The following is a 15,280-nucleotide window of genomic DNA, read 5'->3' on the forward strand; positions in this document are numbered from 1 at the left end:
TTAAATGTCTGCTTAGTCATGTGAGGTACACATACAGTACAGTCAGTATACTGCACCTTGCCCTAGTCAGGGCAAGGTACTTACTGTATTCTTTGTTTTGATTTGCACACGCTTAATAACTGGTCTTTTTTTGTTACTGACATCATGCTGGGAGCTTGTTTTTTTAATAAAGCAAAAAATAATCAAAGCAAATATTACAAGAAGTTATCTTATCTAGATTGTGTAGAAAGTAAACTGTTTATGTGGTTAAATGTCAACATTAAGTTGAAAGATTATGATTTTTTTATTCTTGAAAATGTGTATTTTTTCCTCCAAATTTTTTTTTTTCTTCTCTTGTAAATATGTCTGTTTTCTCACAAACATGACTGAAAAAAAATAAGACTGACTTTTTTTTTCCCCTCCAAGCTATTTTTTCAAGAAAATCTGTGACTTCTTAATATACCGTTATAAAACCATTTTTTTTTTTCAAAACTTATCTTTTTTATTTTATTTTTATTTTTACTTTACCTAAAAATAATACTCTTTTTTTTAGGGGGGGGGGGGTATGCCACTTTTTCATATTTTTTTTCTTGAAGATATTTGACTTTTTCCTCTCAAAGTATTGGATTTCTTCCTTCTCAGATAAACAATTTTCTTATAAATAATAACATTAATGTAGTTTAATTTAACATATTTTTTAGAACATTTTATTTATTTATTTATTTTACTAGGCGTGAACTGCCCCATAAACACATTGAATGTCTTCATTTTAACCGAAAAACAATAAAATGTGAGTTAAAAGTAAACACAGTGCACAGCTTTTTAGTTGGCAAAAAAGAAAATGGCTGCTTTAAACCCAAATGACCTACTTTGTGTTGATTTAATGGAAAGGGTTTGCTTGACTTTTGTTTTTGTTTTGTTTTTTGCATAACCTGCGATGATGAACGTGGCTACTGAATTATGTTGTCAAATTGCAAAAATCTTGCTGGACAGCATTTGTTTTACTCTCAGGACCCCCTGGTGCTTAGGTCAAAATCTATAATTCTTGAAAAAGGCGTTGCTGATTTGACAAATTTGGGCCAGGGGTTCTTAAATATAAAAGTTTGTCTTAGTGCAGTTGTAATCTAGGTGTATAGGGAATTATGCTGGACAAACGCTGCATTGTTCATACTGAGCGGGCCCCCAATCATGAGTGAAGAGAGTGGGTGACGCTTAGTCCTTGTGCCACAGGCCTTTTAGGACATATTATAATAACTTTTATGGTTCATTTGAGAATTAAGACAACGTTGGCACCAACATTTGTGAAAACACAGACCATTTATTTTTGTTAAGGAACGTAGTTGAAAATCAGTGGGGGTTTTGCTCAAGAGTACATACTAGCCTTGTTTACTAATTGGTCAAGGACAAACGTAATAAAATAGCTTCAATTAAAAAAAGAAAAAAAGTCAAATAAATCCATGTCTATTTCCAATAATATGAGTAACAGCCAGGGTTGCATTGATTTAAGTGACACACTCCATTCTATTTCTACTAAAAACAAAAATATAATAATTTTCCTTCCATGAGTTTTTTTAATGGTTGACACAAGTAGAGGGTCATGCACAACTCAAATGTGATGCTCAAGCAATAATGGTGACCTCTGCTGGAACTTACTTGTAAATAACATTCACGTACAACAGATTTTGTACAAAATGATATTCGTGTCAAGAATTGCGTTTTATTATTTAAACAAACATAAAAACGCTCAAGCTCCAACCAATGATGACGCTGAGACAGGAATTGTAGTGCCAAAAATTGTAGATAATGTAAGAATTATGAGTTACTTAGTGTAATTTCCTTTATGTTCAACCATAAATCGATTCCACCTGCCGCAAAAAATCAAGAGTCGTTGCAACATTCGGACAGTGATTTACCCTATTTATGCATTGCCCTTGTAATATATGACGCGATGTCAAAGGTGATAAAAACAGTGTGTTGCTTGTGAGGCCAGTCGTGTCTGATTAGAACGGCTTTCTTTCGGAGACCGTACGACAGACGTTGCCTTCTGAAAACAATCCTCCATTTTCCAGCTGCACGCACGTCAAAAAGTACTGGTGGCGCGTTCAATAACCCCGTAATTCAGGCCATTAGTGACATTACACCATATTTGTCTAAAGATGTCAGTCAATTTGACAATATTTTTTACAAGGTGTGATTTTTCACTTACAGTATTTTTTGAAACTGTAAGGAAATGAAATGTAGATTTTCTTCCAGTTGTCTTTCAAATCGACATACACGAAGTACTTTTCGTAACAACACAGACAAAGGTGTTGTGGTCATCAAAACGTGCACAAATAAGTACGCAACCTGACGTTGTGGCACGCAATACTGAACGTTCTCGGTTTCAAAATCCTTCGTGTAAAAAATGTTTCCACTACTGTCGAACACAGCAGTCCAGTGGGGGCGTTCGAAATTGCGTTGTCCGATTAGGAGTTTAACAATTCCGATTTCCCACTACATCTGGAATGCATCATATAATCTCCATTCCCCAACATGGCCGCGAAATGGTGGTAGGCTGTTGTTGTACCAGTTAGCACCAGGCCGGCGAAAATCGAAATAATTCGCTATTTGGTTCACTCAACGGTCACTTGAAGGGTGACTAAATCAACTTTATTGACGGTAGTGTTGTTTATTAAGTGTAAAAGATGAGTTACACCACGAAGGTAGTCCAGGTGACCAATGTGTCGCCGAGCACAACGTCGGAGCAGATGAGAACTCTTTTCGGCTTCCTGGGAACCATCGAAGAGCTCAAATTATTTCCACCAGAGTGAGTGAACAAACCGACTCATTGATTGCTTGATTCATTCGGGGTTAGCTTTTGTGGCTATTTTGCTATCTTACCGCCATAGCCACGCCGAAACGCGACGCATGGCCTAGCCCGCTAACGCGAATTGTGAAGCCTGGCTAGCTAACTCTGCTAATTGTTGCCGTCAAAAATCCGATTTATTTGTCGTTTTTTGGCTAAAAACGGCCAAATATAACCCTATCCGTGTTAAGTAAGTGTCAGAATACGCGAGTTTTACTCTTTGGCTGTGAATCTAACCTGTAAATAGATTTACATCTGAAATATTTAGCCCAAGGTCGTAGTGAAATATGCACGCATTGTTATATTGTCTGAGGGGCACTTTTGCCAATCAAATGTCAATACGTGCGTGCACATCAATACATTCTGCATTGCCATTTTTGCGAATCCATAGAGAACAATGCACACGCGATAATGACGTCATTGATGCAACAAAAAAAAAACCCGCTGCAAACAAAACGACGGACGAAGAATTACAATAGACTAATGCGCGGTTGTGTTATTTCAGCATTCCCATGTTTGCCTTTGGATATATATTTTTTTGTTTTACAAAGTATTGTATATTGAACTATTTTGCATGACAAGATGACTCCAATGCAATATATTTTAAGTAGAGCTTTGGCCTAACGCAAATAGGCAAGTCTTTGGGCAAAATCAGCAAATTTGTGGATGTGTGGAAACAATTTACGTTCATATTTCACCGCTCCAAGTTGAATTGCCCTGATATGATATTAAATTGCCATCTTTTTCTTTTCCCTTTTCTACAGTGACTCCCCTGTGCCAGTGACATCACGTGTGTGTTTTGTGAAGTTCCAGGAGCCCGAGTCTGTTGGCGTATCCCAACATCTGACCAACACTGTTTTTGTGGACCGGGCACTGATCGTGGTCCCGTTTGCTGAAGGTTTGTGTCCTCACGAAAACCCTCCAATGACTCAAAAGTCCATTCAATTGTTAACTACATAAGTGCATTCAGATTACATGTAATGGAGATTTTGGTGTACTGTCCCAAGGCAAATTATCTGACCAAAACACTCCATGGCAGTATACCAAAATTTGGATGGAAAATTAGTTGATTAATTTCAAACTGTGGGTTCTGAATTCAATCATCAATTCAATCAATGCATTTAAGTTCTCCCCTCCCCATACCGGACTATCCTCTGTTAAACTTCTCTCTGTCATTTGTGTGTGCCTGTGTGTGTGTGTGCGCGAGTGTGTGTGTGGATTTGTAGCGAAGAAGTGAAAAGCATCCCCCTGGTTGATGGCTGAAAGTGGTCCTCTGCCCGCCAACAGGGGACTGTAAACATTTGCAAAAGGCCAGGATACATTCAAGCCCCACCCCTCTCTTATTTTGTCCTCTGTTGTCTCTCTCTCCACTTTTTCTCTTCTTATATTAACTCCCATCTCTCCTAGGTGCTTTAGAGGGAAGCACTAGATAATGCGTAAGGTTACAGAATTGCTCAAACGTGGACACAGCCAACATTTGGAGAAAGTATGCCGAAGGGTTCACTCGTACTTGGGTCCTTACCATGATGTTCAAGCATGCTTTTCGATGTGTGTTTGTACGCTTTTAAAAGATCCAAATGACATCGGGCGCTAAACTTGATGTTCAAATTGTTCCACTAATGTCAGGGCGCAAGCTTAGTGCGCTAAGTAATTAAGGAAATGGTCACAATATTATGACACAAAAAGGTTTTGTATGAAGAGAATAAGGTAATCACGAGAATATAACCATGTTAATCTCAGGGTAAATATAAGAAACTAGTCAAAATGATAGGAGACAAGGTTGTAATTATATTGGCTTAATGTAATTTAAGAATCTGCTAAATATGAGGAAACATTAAAATAGTTAAAATATGTGAAAAGTAGAATTTATTTAAGTAATTTGTGAAAACTAAGTCACAACATTATGACATGTTGTAAATTTAAAGGTGTAGGTAAAGGTTTTATCAGTATCACAAGACCAAAGTAAAAAAAAAAGTTGTCAGAGAATAGTCAAAATATGAGAAATGGTTGTACTGTAATTTTCTTACTGTTGTAAGCATGAGGGGGGAAATCAATATTTTAGAAAAAGTTTTCCGATTAGTAGACTACACATGCAATTATGCAAGTACGAGTAGTTGCCTTAAAAAAAAAAGACGAGAATAAACTAATGACCTTGAACGTGGGTTTGTTAAATTTTTGTTCTACTAAAACAAAGCTTCATCATTATTAGCCTTTTCCCCTAACCACATTTATTCTAGGTTAATTTTGATTTTACAATAGTCCCGCCCCCTCCAATGTGGCCATAAAATGATGAGAACCCGTAATAAGCCCAAAATTTGACTGGCGCAATGTCGTATGACGACGGGCCCGGGCGCGGTACGTGACAGTTGGCACAGTGAAGGCACCCTCCGGTTAGTCCAAGAAGGCTCCAAAATCAACACTTGATTGAGGATTTGTGCGTGGCAAAACACTATAATTAGCCGTCTACTTTGGCTGTGCGCTTGTATGTAAAACAGGTTTAATGAGAGCATCCGTAGTCGTTAAGAGGTCTTGCATAACAGTGTGCATCTGAGACGGCCGCCGACATGACTCACTGGATGTTGCTTCACTGCGTAACATTTAACAGTGGTCTTCTTTTTGTTGTTGTGTTTTACAGTTGTTTTTCCCTGGCTCAGCCAGTCCCGCAGGCTGAAACGCTCCTGCAGAAAATACCAACCGACTTAATTTGTCTCCTGCAGCCATTTTCTCTCCCCCCCTCTTTCTCTCTCTCTCTCTCTCTCTCCAGTTTGCTCTTTTTGTTTACATGTTGTCATGTGTGTGCGTGTGTGTATGTGTCCACGGTGTTTTAGAGGAATTAAAGGGGGTTGGGTTGGGGGGGTCGAGGGTCATTTTGGGGTAAATTTCCATCATGCTTTTCCGAAAGTAGTCAAGACATCAAAATACAGAAGACAGTCAACCAGAGCCAAAACCTGAATCCAATAGAAAATCTGCCCTCGAAGTCTGGCATATTTGTAGCACGCCTGCGAAGACCAGACTGCAGATTTTGGTCCCTTTCGATCGTTTTTCCACAGCTCATACTTGTATCCTTCAAGAAGAACCAAGTCACCGGCTTACAAGTTTTGTTAAATACAAGCATTTGTTGGTTCTCTGAGCGTTTTGTGGTGGCAGTCAACTCGGCTCACTCCACAGCAAGCGGCAGTTTGCATTTGCCATGGGCTGGTACTCGATTCGGACGGTATGATAACACTCAGCAAAAATATCACCGTTTTTAAAATTATGGTTCTCGAATGGCCTTTTTTGAAATATTTGAGTGAATAGAAACTTTTTTTCCCATATTGAGCACAATGTATTTCATTTTTAATCAGAATACTGAAAATTTGGTACAGTAGAAATTTGAATAAATGTAAATATTATTTTTTTATCTAATTCTTGTGGGATAATCATATTGTCCTTGGGGCTAAGTAGTACCCGCTGGCAGTATTATTATTTTTTCAGTCTCAACAAAAGAGCATCTGTTTGCCATATCTGGTCTTGCTCTCTCCACCTCCGTTATGAACCAAAGAGGAGGGGTAAAAAAAAAAAAGTTAATTGGAAGCAATTAACTTAAGAGGTGTTAACTCAACTTTGCAAGCAGTCAATCTTAGTGTACCTTGCATAGGCATACTCTCCAAAAACATAAGAGCTTAGACAGCCCATGCCTATTTGGCAGATGGTGAATAAGTCGTCAAGTGGAGTGAAGCTACTGTCAAACGAAACAAAACAAAAACTGAATTACATGTGTGTTTAAATCCACCAAAACCTGTAAAGCTTGCTTTAAATGTTTAGCTTAATGCTAAAAAATAGTGTGAAACAGCATATTGTTGCTATCCTATGAAAAAAACTTATGTCCATTTCTGTCACTTTATTATTTTTTTATGTTTATGGAATGAAACTAAATGCAGTCACCCCAAAAACGTTTATATAAAATAAAGTGTTTTTCACCGGGCAGCAACGATATATGGTCTGATGAATAGCATTGGTGTTGCAGTGTTTCAACCGTTTAGGCAACAAATATTGGGGCACATGGTGGAGCAATGTGTGTAGATAAATAATAAATATAACAGCATTCACGGGCATATATTCTTTATCTTCCACGTAGAACAACTCTGTCTGCAGCTTACTGTGAAGCAACCTCCACGCATGTCCATATTTGTTTTATTCTGCCCCCCCAGGTGGCTAAGGCGCAGCAACATCAGGAGCGGCAGATTGCTATTTAAGAAATAAAATGACACACAAAAAATGCATCATTAAAAAGTCTTAAAAGTAATTGAATCCATCAATCAAAAATCAATGCTCTTCCAGTTTTTTAACACTTTTTTTTTAAGCATATATCCGAAATAAATAAACAATTAAAAAAAAAATTAAATAACTGATATCACCAGAACTGTCCACAACCCGTCGTTGACAACGCCCACTGAGTACCCGGTGAATGCTTAATGACGACCACCTGTGACGAGAGGATCGTTGTGAACTTGGTCTTCAATGCAATTTCACACGGAATTAAAAAGTCTTAAATCCAACTTTCCTCAATCCATGGGAACGCGACGATGCATTCCGACTCCAAATTTGTAAGTCGGCGGTGAACTGGGGACCCTTTGTGTTTAGAGAGCTCACTGGTGCATGATTATATGACAAATGTTGTCCAAATTGTTTCCTTTTGAAAGACCGTCTAACAAAGTCAAAAGGAGTCTGATGATGTCTGACGTTTTGACTTGATTTTGCTTTGAGTAGTTGAGCATTGCCAGGTAAGCAGAACAAAATGTTACAGCAGGTTGTTGCTGCTGCTGTCATGTGGTTTATATTTCACTTGTGATGTACATATTTTTTTTTTCTCATTTATTTTGGAGACATTGTGTCAGACTTTTTGCCAACCGCCCTAAAATTCTCTCTGTTGTTTGTATCTCCGATTTTTTTCTCTGTGTGTGCTTTTTTAGTAGCGAAGGCGCCGTGAGTGAGTCGCTTGTTTGAGTAAACCGTCTAAATGAAAACTCACTGCCCATTGGAGAAGAGCTGGGCTTGCTCACGTTTGGTTCATGACTTAGCAAACACGTTCAGGTGATACATTCTTGGCAGTGTTCATTGGACTTAGTGTGATTGTATTGCCAGCATTAGTTTGTGTCACTGCAATCATTGTGTTGACGTCTGCACACCCGTGGAAGGTATAAACCTCTCAGTGTGAAGGCACTTGACTTTTTCTTGGACATGTTTGAGGCGCGCGCGCGCTCGCCGCTTCCCGTCGTGACGCCGTCGTGTGTTCTCTTCAGGATCCATCCCGGACGAGGCCAAAGCGTTGTCGCTGCTGGCGCCGGCCAACGCCGTTGCGGGGATCCTGCCCGGAGGAGGACTTCTTCCCACGCCCAACCCCATGCCCAATCCTGCTGTAAGATGGCAAAACGCCTCTCGTGACGGGAATCGCGTTCAGTCCACAAAATGACTGTCGTCTTCTCTGCTCAGATGGGGGCTAACCCGTTTGCTGGTCTCAACATGGATGCCATGGCTGCGTTTGGATTCCCAGGACCCAACATGAATCCTCAGGTGAGCAAAAGTGTGGGAAATCATTTCAAAAGTGATACTGAATAGATTCACTACTAGGGGTGTTGAAAAAAATCATTTCTGCGATATTACCGTGCACGATTTTTGTATAGATTCAATATGCGGCAAATCAATTTTTGATGGAAATATTCAACAAAAAATTGGTTTAGCTTTTCATTAGCTTTCAAACCAAGAGTGCCATCTAGAGGAGTCAAAAGATATCACAGGTGCTTCTTGAAGCTTCATTTGTCCGCCTGTCTGTCTGTCTGTTTAGCTAGCTAGCTAGCACCTTTAAATAAGAGTGCCATCTAGAGGAGTAAAAAAAATATCACAGGTGCTTCATAAAGCTTCATTTGTCTGACTGTCTGGTTAGCCGTTTAGCTAGCTAGTTAGCTGGCCAATTTAAACCAAGAGTGCCATCTAGAGGAGTCAATATCACAAGTGTTTCATGAAACATGTCTATCACTACTGATTAGTAATTTCAAAATTTTGGAATAAAAAAAATCGCAATTATCAACTTATAGATTCGTATCATGATTAATTGGTATCGAATCGTGATCTATGAATTGTGATACGGATCGAATTGCCGGGTACAAGGCAATTCACACCCCTATTCACTACTAATAGAGTGAAATGTTTAGTTTAATATTTTAATTGTAAGCTTAAAACCATTTTTGTTACTAATCAAGGTTCCCTACGCACAAATCGAACCCATCCACTGTTTTTGAGTGAGAAACCATATCTCATATTTATCTTGTGTTTTCTGAAAAGCCCAAAGGAGACTCAAGATGGTGCCAAAGTCATGTTTAATAGAAAAGTAGTCGTACAAATAGCAGTGCCTAATGTCAAGAAAGCAGAACATCTGATAAGGATTTCATGTTTCAAGGGATACTTAACTCATTGAGCAATTTTCAGCCATAAAAAGTTAGTTTTTGTCCAGAATGAATTTGATGACTTCATTATTTTTCATGTACAATTAGTACCTTTAAAAACAATTTTTTCCCCACTTGTTGTGGACTGAAGATGACATCACATGTGCTGAGTATGTAGGTGACGACCAATCACGGCTCACCTGTTTTCTTGAGTTTGGTCAGCAAACTGAAAATGTGTTAATGAGTCAAGTATCCCTATAATGACTACTTAAAATAAAAGCATATCTACAATACTAACATTTACTGAGATGCATCTTTATAGTATTCTCTAATGTAACAAAATGATATTTAGATAGGGCTTGAAGCAGTTGATAAAATACATCCATTGAGGGAAATTTAAATAAATAACTGCACTACAACGAAATGTAATGTGTATACTAAGAGATAAGCATTTAAATGAATAAATATCTAATTAAAAAATATCAAACAATTCATTTTTAATTGAGAAATGTTTTCACAATGAAACATTATTTAACAAATAGTGAAGCTGATGTACTTTAGACGGCAAACAATTTCAAGGGGAAGTCAACTCCAAATTTTCTAGACGATATGTTGTAGGCGCCCCCACTAAATAATTGTATTGTGATTAATAATGCGTTTGTGGAATCTGAATTGAGCAGCAAAAGCCATTCATTTGTATCCATTTCATGGGGCAGCCATTTTGTCACTTCATCATACTCAGTCAGGTAACGACCAAAAAAAAAGGTGAGCTGCGATTGGTCGTTACCTGAGCCCTGAGCAGCTGTGATGTCGTTTTCAGTTGACAATAACAAAATGGCCACCCCTGAAGGTGGATGACAACAGGTGCATTTTGCTGCTTAAATCATATTCTACAAAGTCAACATTAATTAGAATGCCGTGTATAGACTAGTGTGATTACAAACCGCGTATTGTGAAGAAAATGTTTGGGTTGAGCGACTCAACTGGCGCCCTCCATTTTACCGCAATGGCTTCATGACATCATTAATCAGCAATCTGTTTCAAACAATGGACAGAAAGATTGATGATTGAATATTTTATGCAAGCAAATCAAAGACGACATCATTTTATGGCGTTGCTGGAAGATCAGAGTGACTTAATTGGGATGCTATTATGTCATCCCTTATGATGCCGGCAGCCATTATGGGGCATACTTTACTCTGTTATTACTCCGACCTCTTTTGTCCATTCTAATTGTCAATGTGTGCCTTGGCAGGCTGCAGACCAGCTGCTGAAGCTCATGGCGGATCCTCAGTAAGTTGACATCAAAGTGTCAGCGTGATGCCTTTTGCGTTCCCATGCAAACTAACACGCCTTGTGGTGTAGACTCAACCCATTGGCCGCCGGCTTCAACCTGAGCGCCGGCCTCAAAGCCGACGCCGCCAACAAGGAAATGGAGGAAGCCATGAAGCGGGTGCGAGAGGCGCAGTCGCTCATTTCTGCCGCCATTGAACCCGGAAGTGAGTTTTTCCTTCTTTATTGAGTTCAGCCATTTGGACGCCTTGTCATGTGATGGGTCGTATGTCGCTTTACTAGATGAGAGCCGGAAAAAGCGATCTCGGTCCCGGTCCAGAAGGAGGCGCTCCCGATCCAGGTCTAGACGCAGGTGCGTGTTGAGAAGCCACTTAAATGCGGTTATAGATGTATTTTTATTATTTTATTTATGTGTTTGTTACTTTTTATTATTTATGTATTCATTATTATTATTATTATTATTATTTTAATAATGAAAATTGGTGGTAACACTGGTGCAACGTTGCAGGCGAAGCGGCAGCAGGTCCAGACGGCGCTCAGTCTCCAGAAGCAGGCGGCGCTCCAAAAGCCCTCGGAGGAGGCGGAGCCGCTCCAGAGAGAGAGGCAGGCGCTCCAGGACCAGATCCAGGTACACGCACTGAAAAAATGACCTCGAATCATAGACTTTATTGTTCACACACTGGCAGCAGTTATCTACTGAGCTCGTTTTAACTTTGCGGCTAACCAAAACAGCAGCATCTTTCAAGACCTTCTTGTTTGATTTGAATCCAGACACAAAATGGATGACAGAACAAGACAAAAAGCTTTTTTTTTTTTTGGGGGGGGGGGTGTATGAGCAGATTTGTCTCTGACACTACATTAAAGGCGAAAACTAAGAACATGAAATGTTTCCAGCAGAGATCGTAAGAAGGAAGAGGCGGTGAGGAGGAGGTCCAAGACTCCGCCCAAGAGTTACAGCACCACTCGGAGGTCACGCAGCATCAGCCGGTGAGTGGCGGGACGCTCACCGGCTCTTTTGGTTTGAAGAGCCACACTAACGTCTTTTCCTCTCTGCTGTCCTTCCTGGCTCAGGAGGCGCAGGCGCAGTCGCAGCGCCAGCCGCTCCCCGAAAAAGTCACCCAAGAGGAGGAGCTCCAGATCTCCGTCTCCTCGCAGGTTAGCAAAGAACATGTACGTCATGCTTTGATTTTAAGGTGGGGGCTGGGGGGCACAAATGTCATATGCACCTCGTCACAATAAGGCTGTCCTGACAGCTGTTATATGTTGGCACTTTTATTTTGTAGGCACAGCGGGAAGTGTTTTTAGTTAATATTCATGATGTTTCTTCAGTCACAGTGCACATGATTGGCAGATGGGAGGGGGCGGGGTTTGCAATGAGCAAGAGGTTTACTTTAGCTAACTTCACTATAGCAGCTCATCTGGAAGGGGCTGGCAAGAAAGTCATTTTTGGCGCCATTTAGAAAACAAAATATGCGAGCTACGTGACTCATGTAGGTCCAATGATAAATGATGGTGCGCGTGTGGTGTGGGGGGGGTGTGGGGGGGCACTGCTACGTGTTGCGAAGCTATAACTGGTAGCAGCTTCTCGTAAGTTAAGTGTCACCCTTCCATTACGAACCACGCGCAGCTTTACTATTTAAACACCACATTAAGAATAAAAACAGCTAAACTTGTAAAATATGAAAATGAAAATAAATTGTTCAGGAAGTGAATGTCTTTAGGTTAGTTCTCTGTGAAATGTGATGTGGTCAAAATGCTTGGTGCAACCAAGAAAAAATACTTGGTCGCACCTCTCCAACCAGTTAAAAAAAAAAAAAAAAAGTTAATCTAGAGCCCTGATTTTGTTTTTTAGCCTAAATAAATGGGACGGATGAGCCGAGCAACAAATTTTTGTTTGTTTACATGTAGCCAGTGCCGCCCATTTCATATCACACTAGATAAATGGTGAAATGTAAATTCAATGAAGTGTGGTTGAGTAAACTCCTTTTATTTGTGCATGCACGTACAACAGTTGGCATGCTCGTTATGGGTGTTTTAGCCCAACATTGCTTTTACCGTCATTGGCAAGCTAGATGCCACATTATTGCAATATTATGTGTCTGCATAAATAGCTTACTCAATACACACATTGCACATTTACACATTTGAGAAATGATTTACCGCATATTCACAAATGTATGCATTGGTTTTGTTGGCAAATGGTCTTTAAAAGTCTTAAATTTAACTCGAAGAAAACCTGCAGGAACCGTGTTTGATTGTGTTTGAAAGACGGATGAGGAGTTGACTTTCGTTGTCTTCCGCAGACACAAGAAGGAGAAGAAACGTGATAAGGAGCGAGAGCGCCGTAGCGAGAAAGACCGAGCACGTGAGGAGAGGGAGCGCTCCACCAGCAAGAAGAAGAGAAGCAGGGACAAGGACAGGGACCGCGACCGGGACAGGGACAGGAAGTCTGACGTAGGAGACAAGGGAGATATCAAGGTAAAAGCAAGCATAGGGCAAATTACTTGTTTTGAGTGGTACTTGCTTAGATTTGACACTGCAACAAAAAAAGCAATTTTTGCTGATTTTTTTTGTCCTTGTTAAGTTAAAAAAAAAATTGTTAAACTAAAAAAAGCTATTTTTTGCAGATTTTTTACTAAAATAACAAGCCGAATTTGGAGTTTTTTTGGGGGCTCTTGTAAAGTTAATAGTTAAACCCAAAAAAGCATTTTTTGCTCTTGTAAAGTTAGAAATTGTTAAACTAAAAAAAAAAAGCTGATTTTTTGCTCTTGTAAAGTTAAATAGTTAAACCCAAAAAAAAGCAAATCTTTGCTGATTTTTTTTTGTCCTTGTAAAGTAAAAAAAATTGTTAAACTAAAAAGCAATTTTTTGCAGATTTTTTACTAAAAAAAACCAAGCCGAATTTGGAGATTTTTTTATTTGCTCTTGTAAAGTTAAAGAAATAGTTAAACTAAAAAAAGCTGATTTTTCAGACTTTTTTTCCTCTTCTAAAGTTAAAAAAATAGTTAAACTTTAAAAAAGCAGATTTTTGCTGATTTTTTTCTGCTCTTGTAAAGTTAAAGAAATAGTTAAACTAAAAAAAAAGTGATTTTTGCTGACTTTTTCTCTCTTGTAAAGTTAAAGAAATAGTTACCCTTTTTTTTTCAAAAAGCATTTTTTTGCTCTTGTAAATAAACAAAAAAAAATGCAAATTTTTGCTGATTTATCGCTCTTGTAAAATTTAAGAAATACTGTTAGAAATATTGTTAAACAGTCTGTAAGTCATGTCGTTTTTATTTAATTATTATTAATCAGCTAATCAGAATTTAATTTGTCCAAATGTCGAAATCTGTATCGGCCCCCCCAAAAATTTTATTTTCGTCTGACCCAACAAAAAACATGTCTGTCAAAAAACAAATGTCGTTTTGCGGTTTCAGATCACGAGGGATTACGATGAAGAGGAGCAGGGCTACGACAGCGAGAAGGAGCGTCAGGAGAGGAAGGCGTCCGACTACTCGGACTCTGACTACCCGCCTCAGTTCGCCGACGGCAACGGCGACTCGCGGCAAGCCAACGGCGACGACGACGACGATGACGACAACGCGGATGCCCAGGAGGACGACATGGACGTCAGCGACTAAACGCGCCGTCTTTTGCTCCGTCCGTCTCGGTCCATCCGAATATGACTTGTGATTCAAAGAAGAAGAAAAAGCCCCAAACATTTTTCCCATCGTGATTTGCTTCCTTTTCCACCCGTCACATTAGTGCGTTCACGTTGATGCTCACATTTAAACTGGACGTCCAAGTTGGAAGGTGTTGCTTTTCTTCCCACGTTAAGCTACAATTCATATGCGTCGTTTTTGGTAGGCTCTCCCTTGTCCATGTTAGTGTCTTGGTTTTTGGAAATGTTTCTTTTATCAAGGATTTCTTTTATATAAATAAAAACCGTTTGGTAAATGATGCTGGATAGTTAGAGTGGTTTCTTTGGAGTGGTGCCCTCTGCTGGCCATTAACACTCCACTCTTGCGTGCCAATGATTCTCCAAACGTAGAATAACTGATTATTAAATGAAAATCATTTAATTTGTTTCCTTAATTTGATCATTTAATGGTTATTTCTTTTTACTTAAAACATTACATAAAAATGTTTTGAAAAATAAATACGGTAACTATTAAAAAAGAATAAATTTGCCTCAATTCATAAGTTAAAATAAACGAGCTAAATGTTAAATATATTAAATAAAGCACTTATTACAGTCCTAAATGTATCTTTTATATTTGGGTAAATAAAAACAGCATATTTTCACATTTAATGCAATCCATTTTCCGAACAACTTTTTAAACAAAATACACAATATTTGGTGCACGAAAATGTTTGTACTATGTTAAATTTAAATGCTAACATTCTTCTGTTTAAATTTGTAGATTAGATTACATTACAGTATATTTAATGTAATGTACTGCGGAGTACAGAATGATGTACAGTAATTTTTCAGCACCTGCCAAAACCTCAGCCACCGTAAAATGTGTAGATACTAGGGTTGGCTATAGGCGAAGGAAAAAAAAATTTGTTTTGTTTTAATAATTTAAAATTCAGAATCCTACACAATTGAGGAGTAGGCTTTCAAGAAGCATAAATGTGTAAACCAACTTTAATACATTGAAAGGAAATTTAAGATTGTTTTCCTCTCTTCATCATTCAATGTTCAGTCAACAGTTATAATTTTACAGCAATGTACATGACTTTGCTGACGTGTCTAGTA

The 15,280-nt window shown here is 38.8% G+C and overlaps 1 protein-coding gene across 9 annotated transcripts; it reads left to right on the forward strand.

The window, feature by feature from the left end:
* The first annotated feature begins 2,388 nt into the window (after window positions 1-2,388).
* srsf11 (serine and arginine rich splicing factor 11) lies at window positions 2,389-14,478 on the forward strand. 9 transcript variants are annotated; one of them, XM_077556464.1, is made up of 12 exons: window positions 2,389-2,785; window positions 3,589-3,722; window positions 8,107-8,222; window positions 8,297-8,377; window positions 10,502-10,539; window positions 10,612-10,745; window positions 10,822-10,891; window positions 11,048-11,167; window positions 11,434-11,508; window positions 11,611-11,709; window positions 12,843-13,017; window positions 13,956-14,478. In XM_077556464.1, the coding sequence occupies exons 1-12, from the start codon at window positions 2,664-2,666 to the stop codon at window positions 14,157-14,159; spliced, it is 1,368 nt and encodes a 455-aa protein (XP_077412590.1). In that variant the 5' UTR covers window positions 2,389-2,663; the 3' UTR covers window positions 14,160-14,478. The 9 variants fall into 9 exon arrangements, with proteins under 9 accessions (XP_077412590.1, XP_077412586.1, XP_077412592.1 ...); XM_077556460.1 differs by having other exon boundaries at window positions 2,390-2,785; window positions 11,434-11,526; XM_077556466.1 differs by having other exon boundaries at window positions 2,390-2,785; window positions 11,611-11,694.
* The last annotated feature ends 802 nt before the right edge of the window (window positions 14,479-15,280 follow it).

Source organism: Vanacampus margaritifer, chromosome 2 (genome assembly GCF_051991255.1).
Source record: "Vanacampus margaritifer isolate UIUO_Vmar chromosome 2, RoL_Vmar_1.0, whole genome shotgun sequence".
NCBI classification, from domain to species: Eukaryota; Metazoa; Chordata; class Actinopteri; order Syngnathiformes; family Syngnathidae; genus Vanacampus; species Vanacampus margaritifer.

What these genes read in the sequence shown, in the direction of transcription:
- srsf11 (XM_077556460.1), top strand. Translation starts at nt 2,664, where the DNA reads ATGAGTTACACCACGAAGGTAGTCCAGGTGACCAATGTGTCGCCGAGC. An exon ending in TGCCGCCATTGAACCCGGAA is followed by an intron (nt 10,746 to 10,821) that starts GTGAGTTTTTCC and finishes TCGCTTTACTAG; the next exon opens with ATGAGAGCCGGAAAAAGCGA. An exon ending in CGCAGGTTAGCAAAGAACAT is followed by an intron (nt 11,710 to 12,842) that starts GTACGTCATGCT and finishes TGTCTTCCGCAG; the next exon opens with ACACAAGAAGGAGAAGAAAC.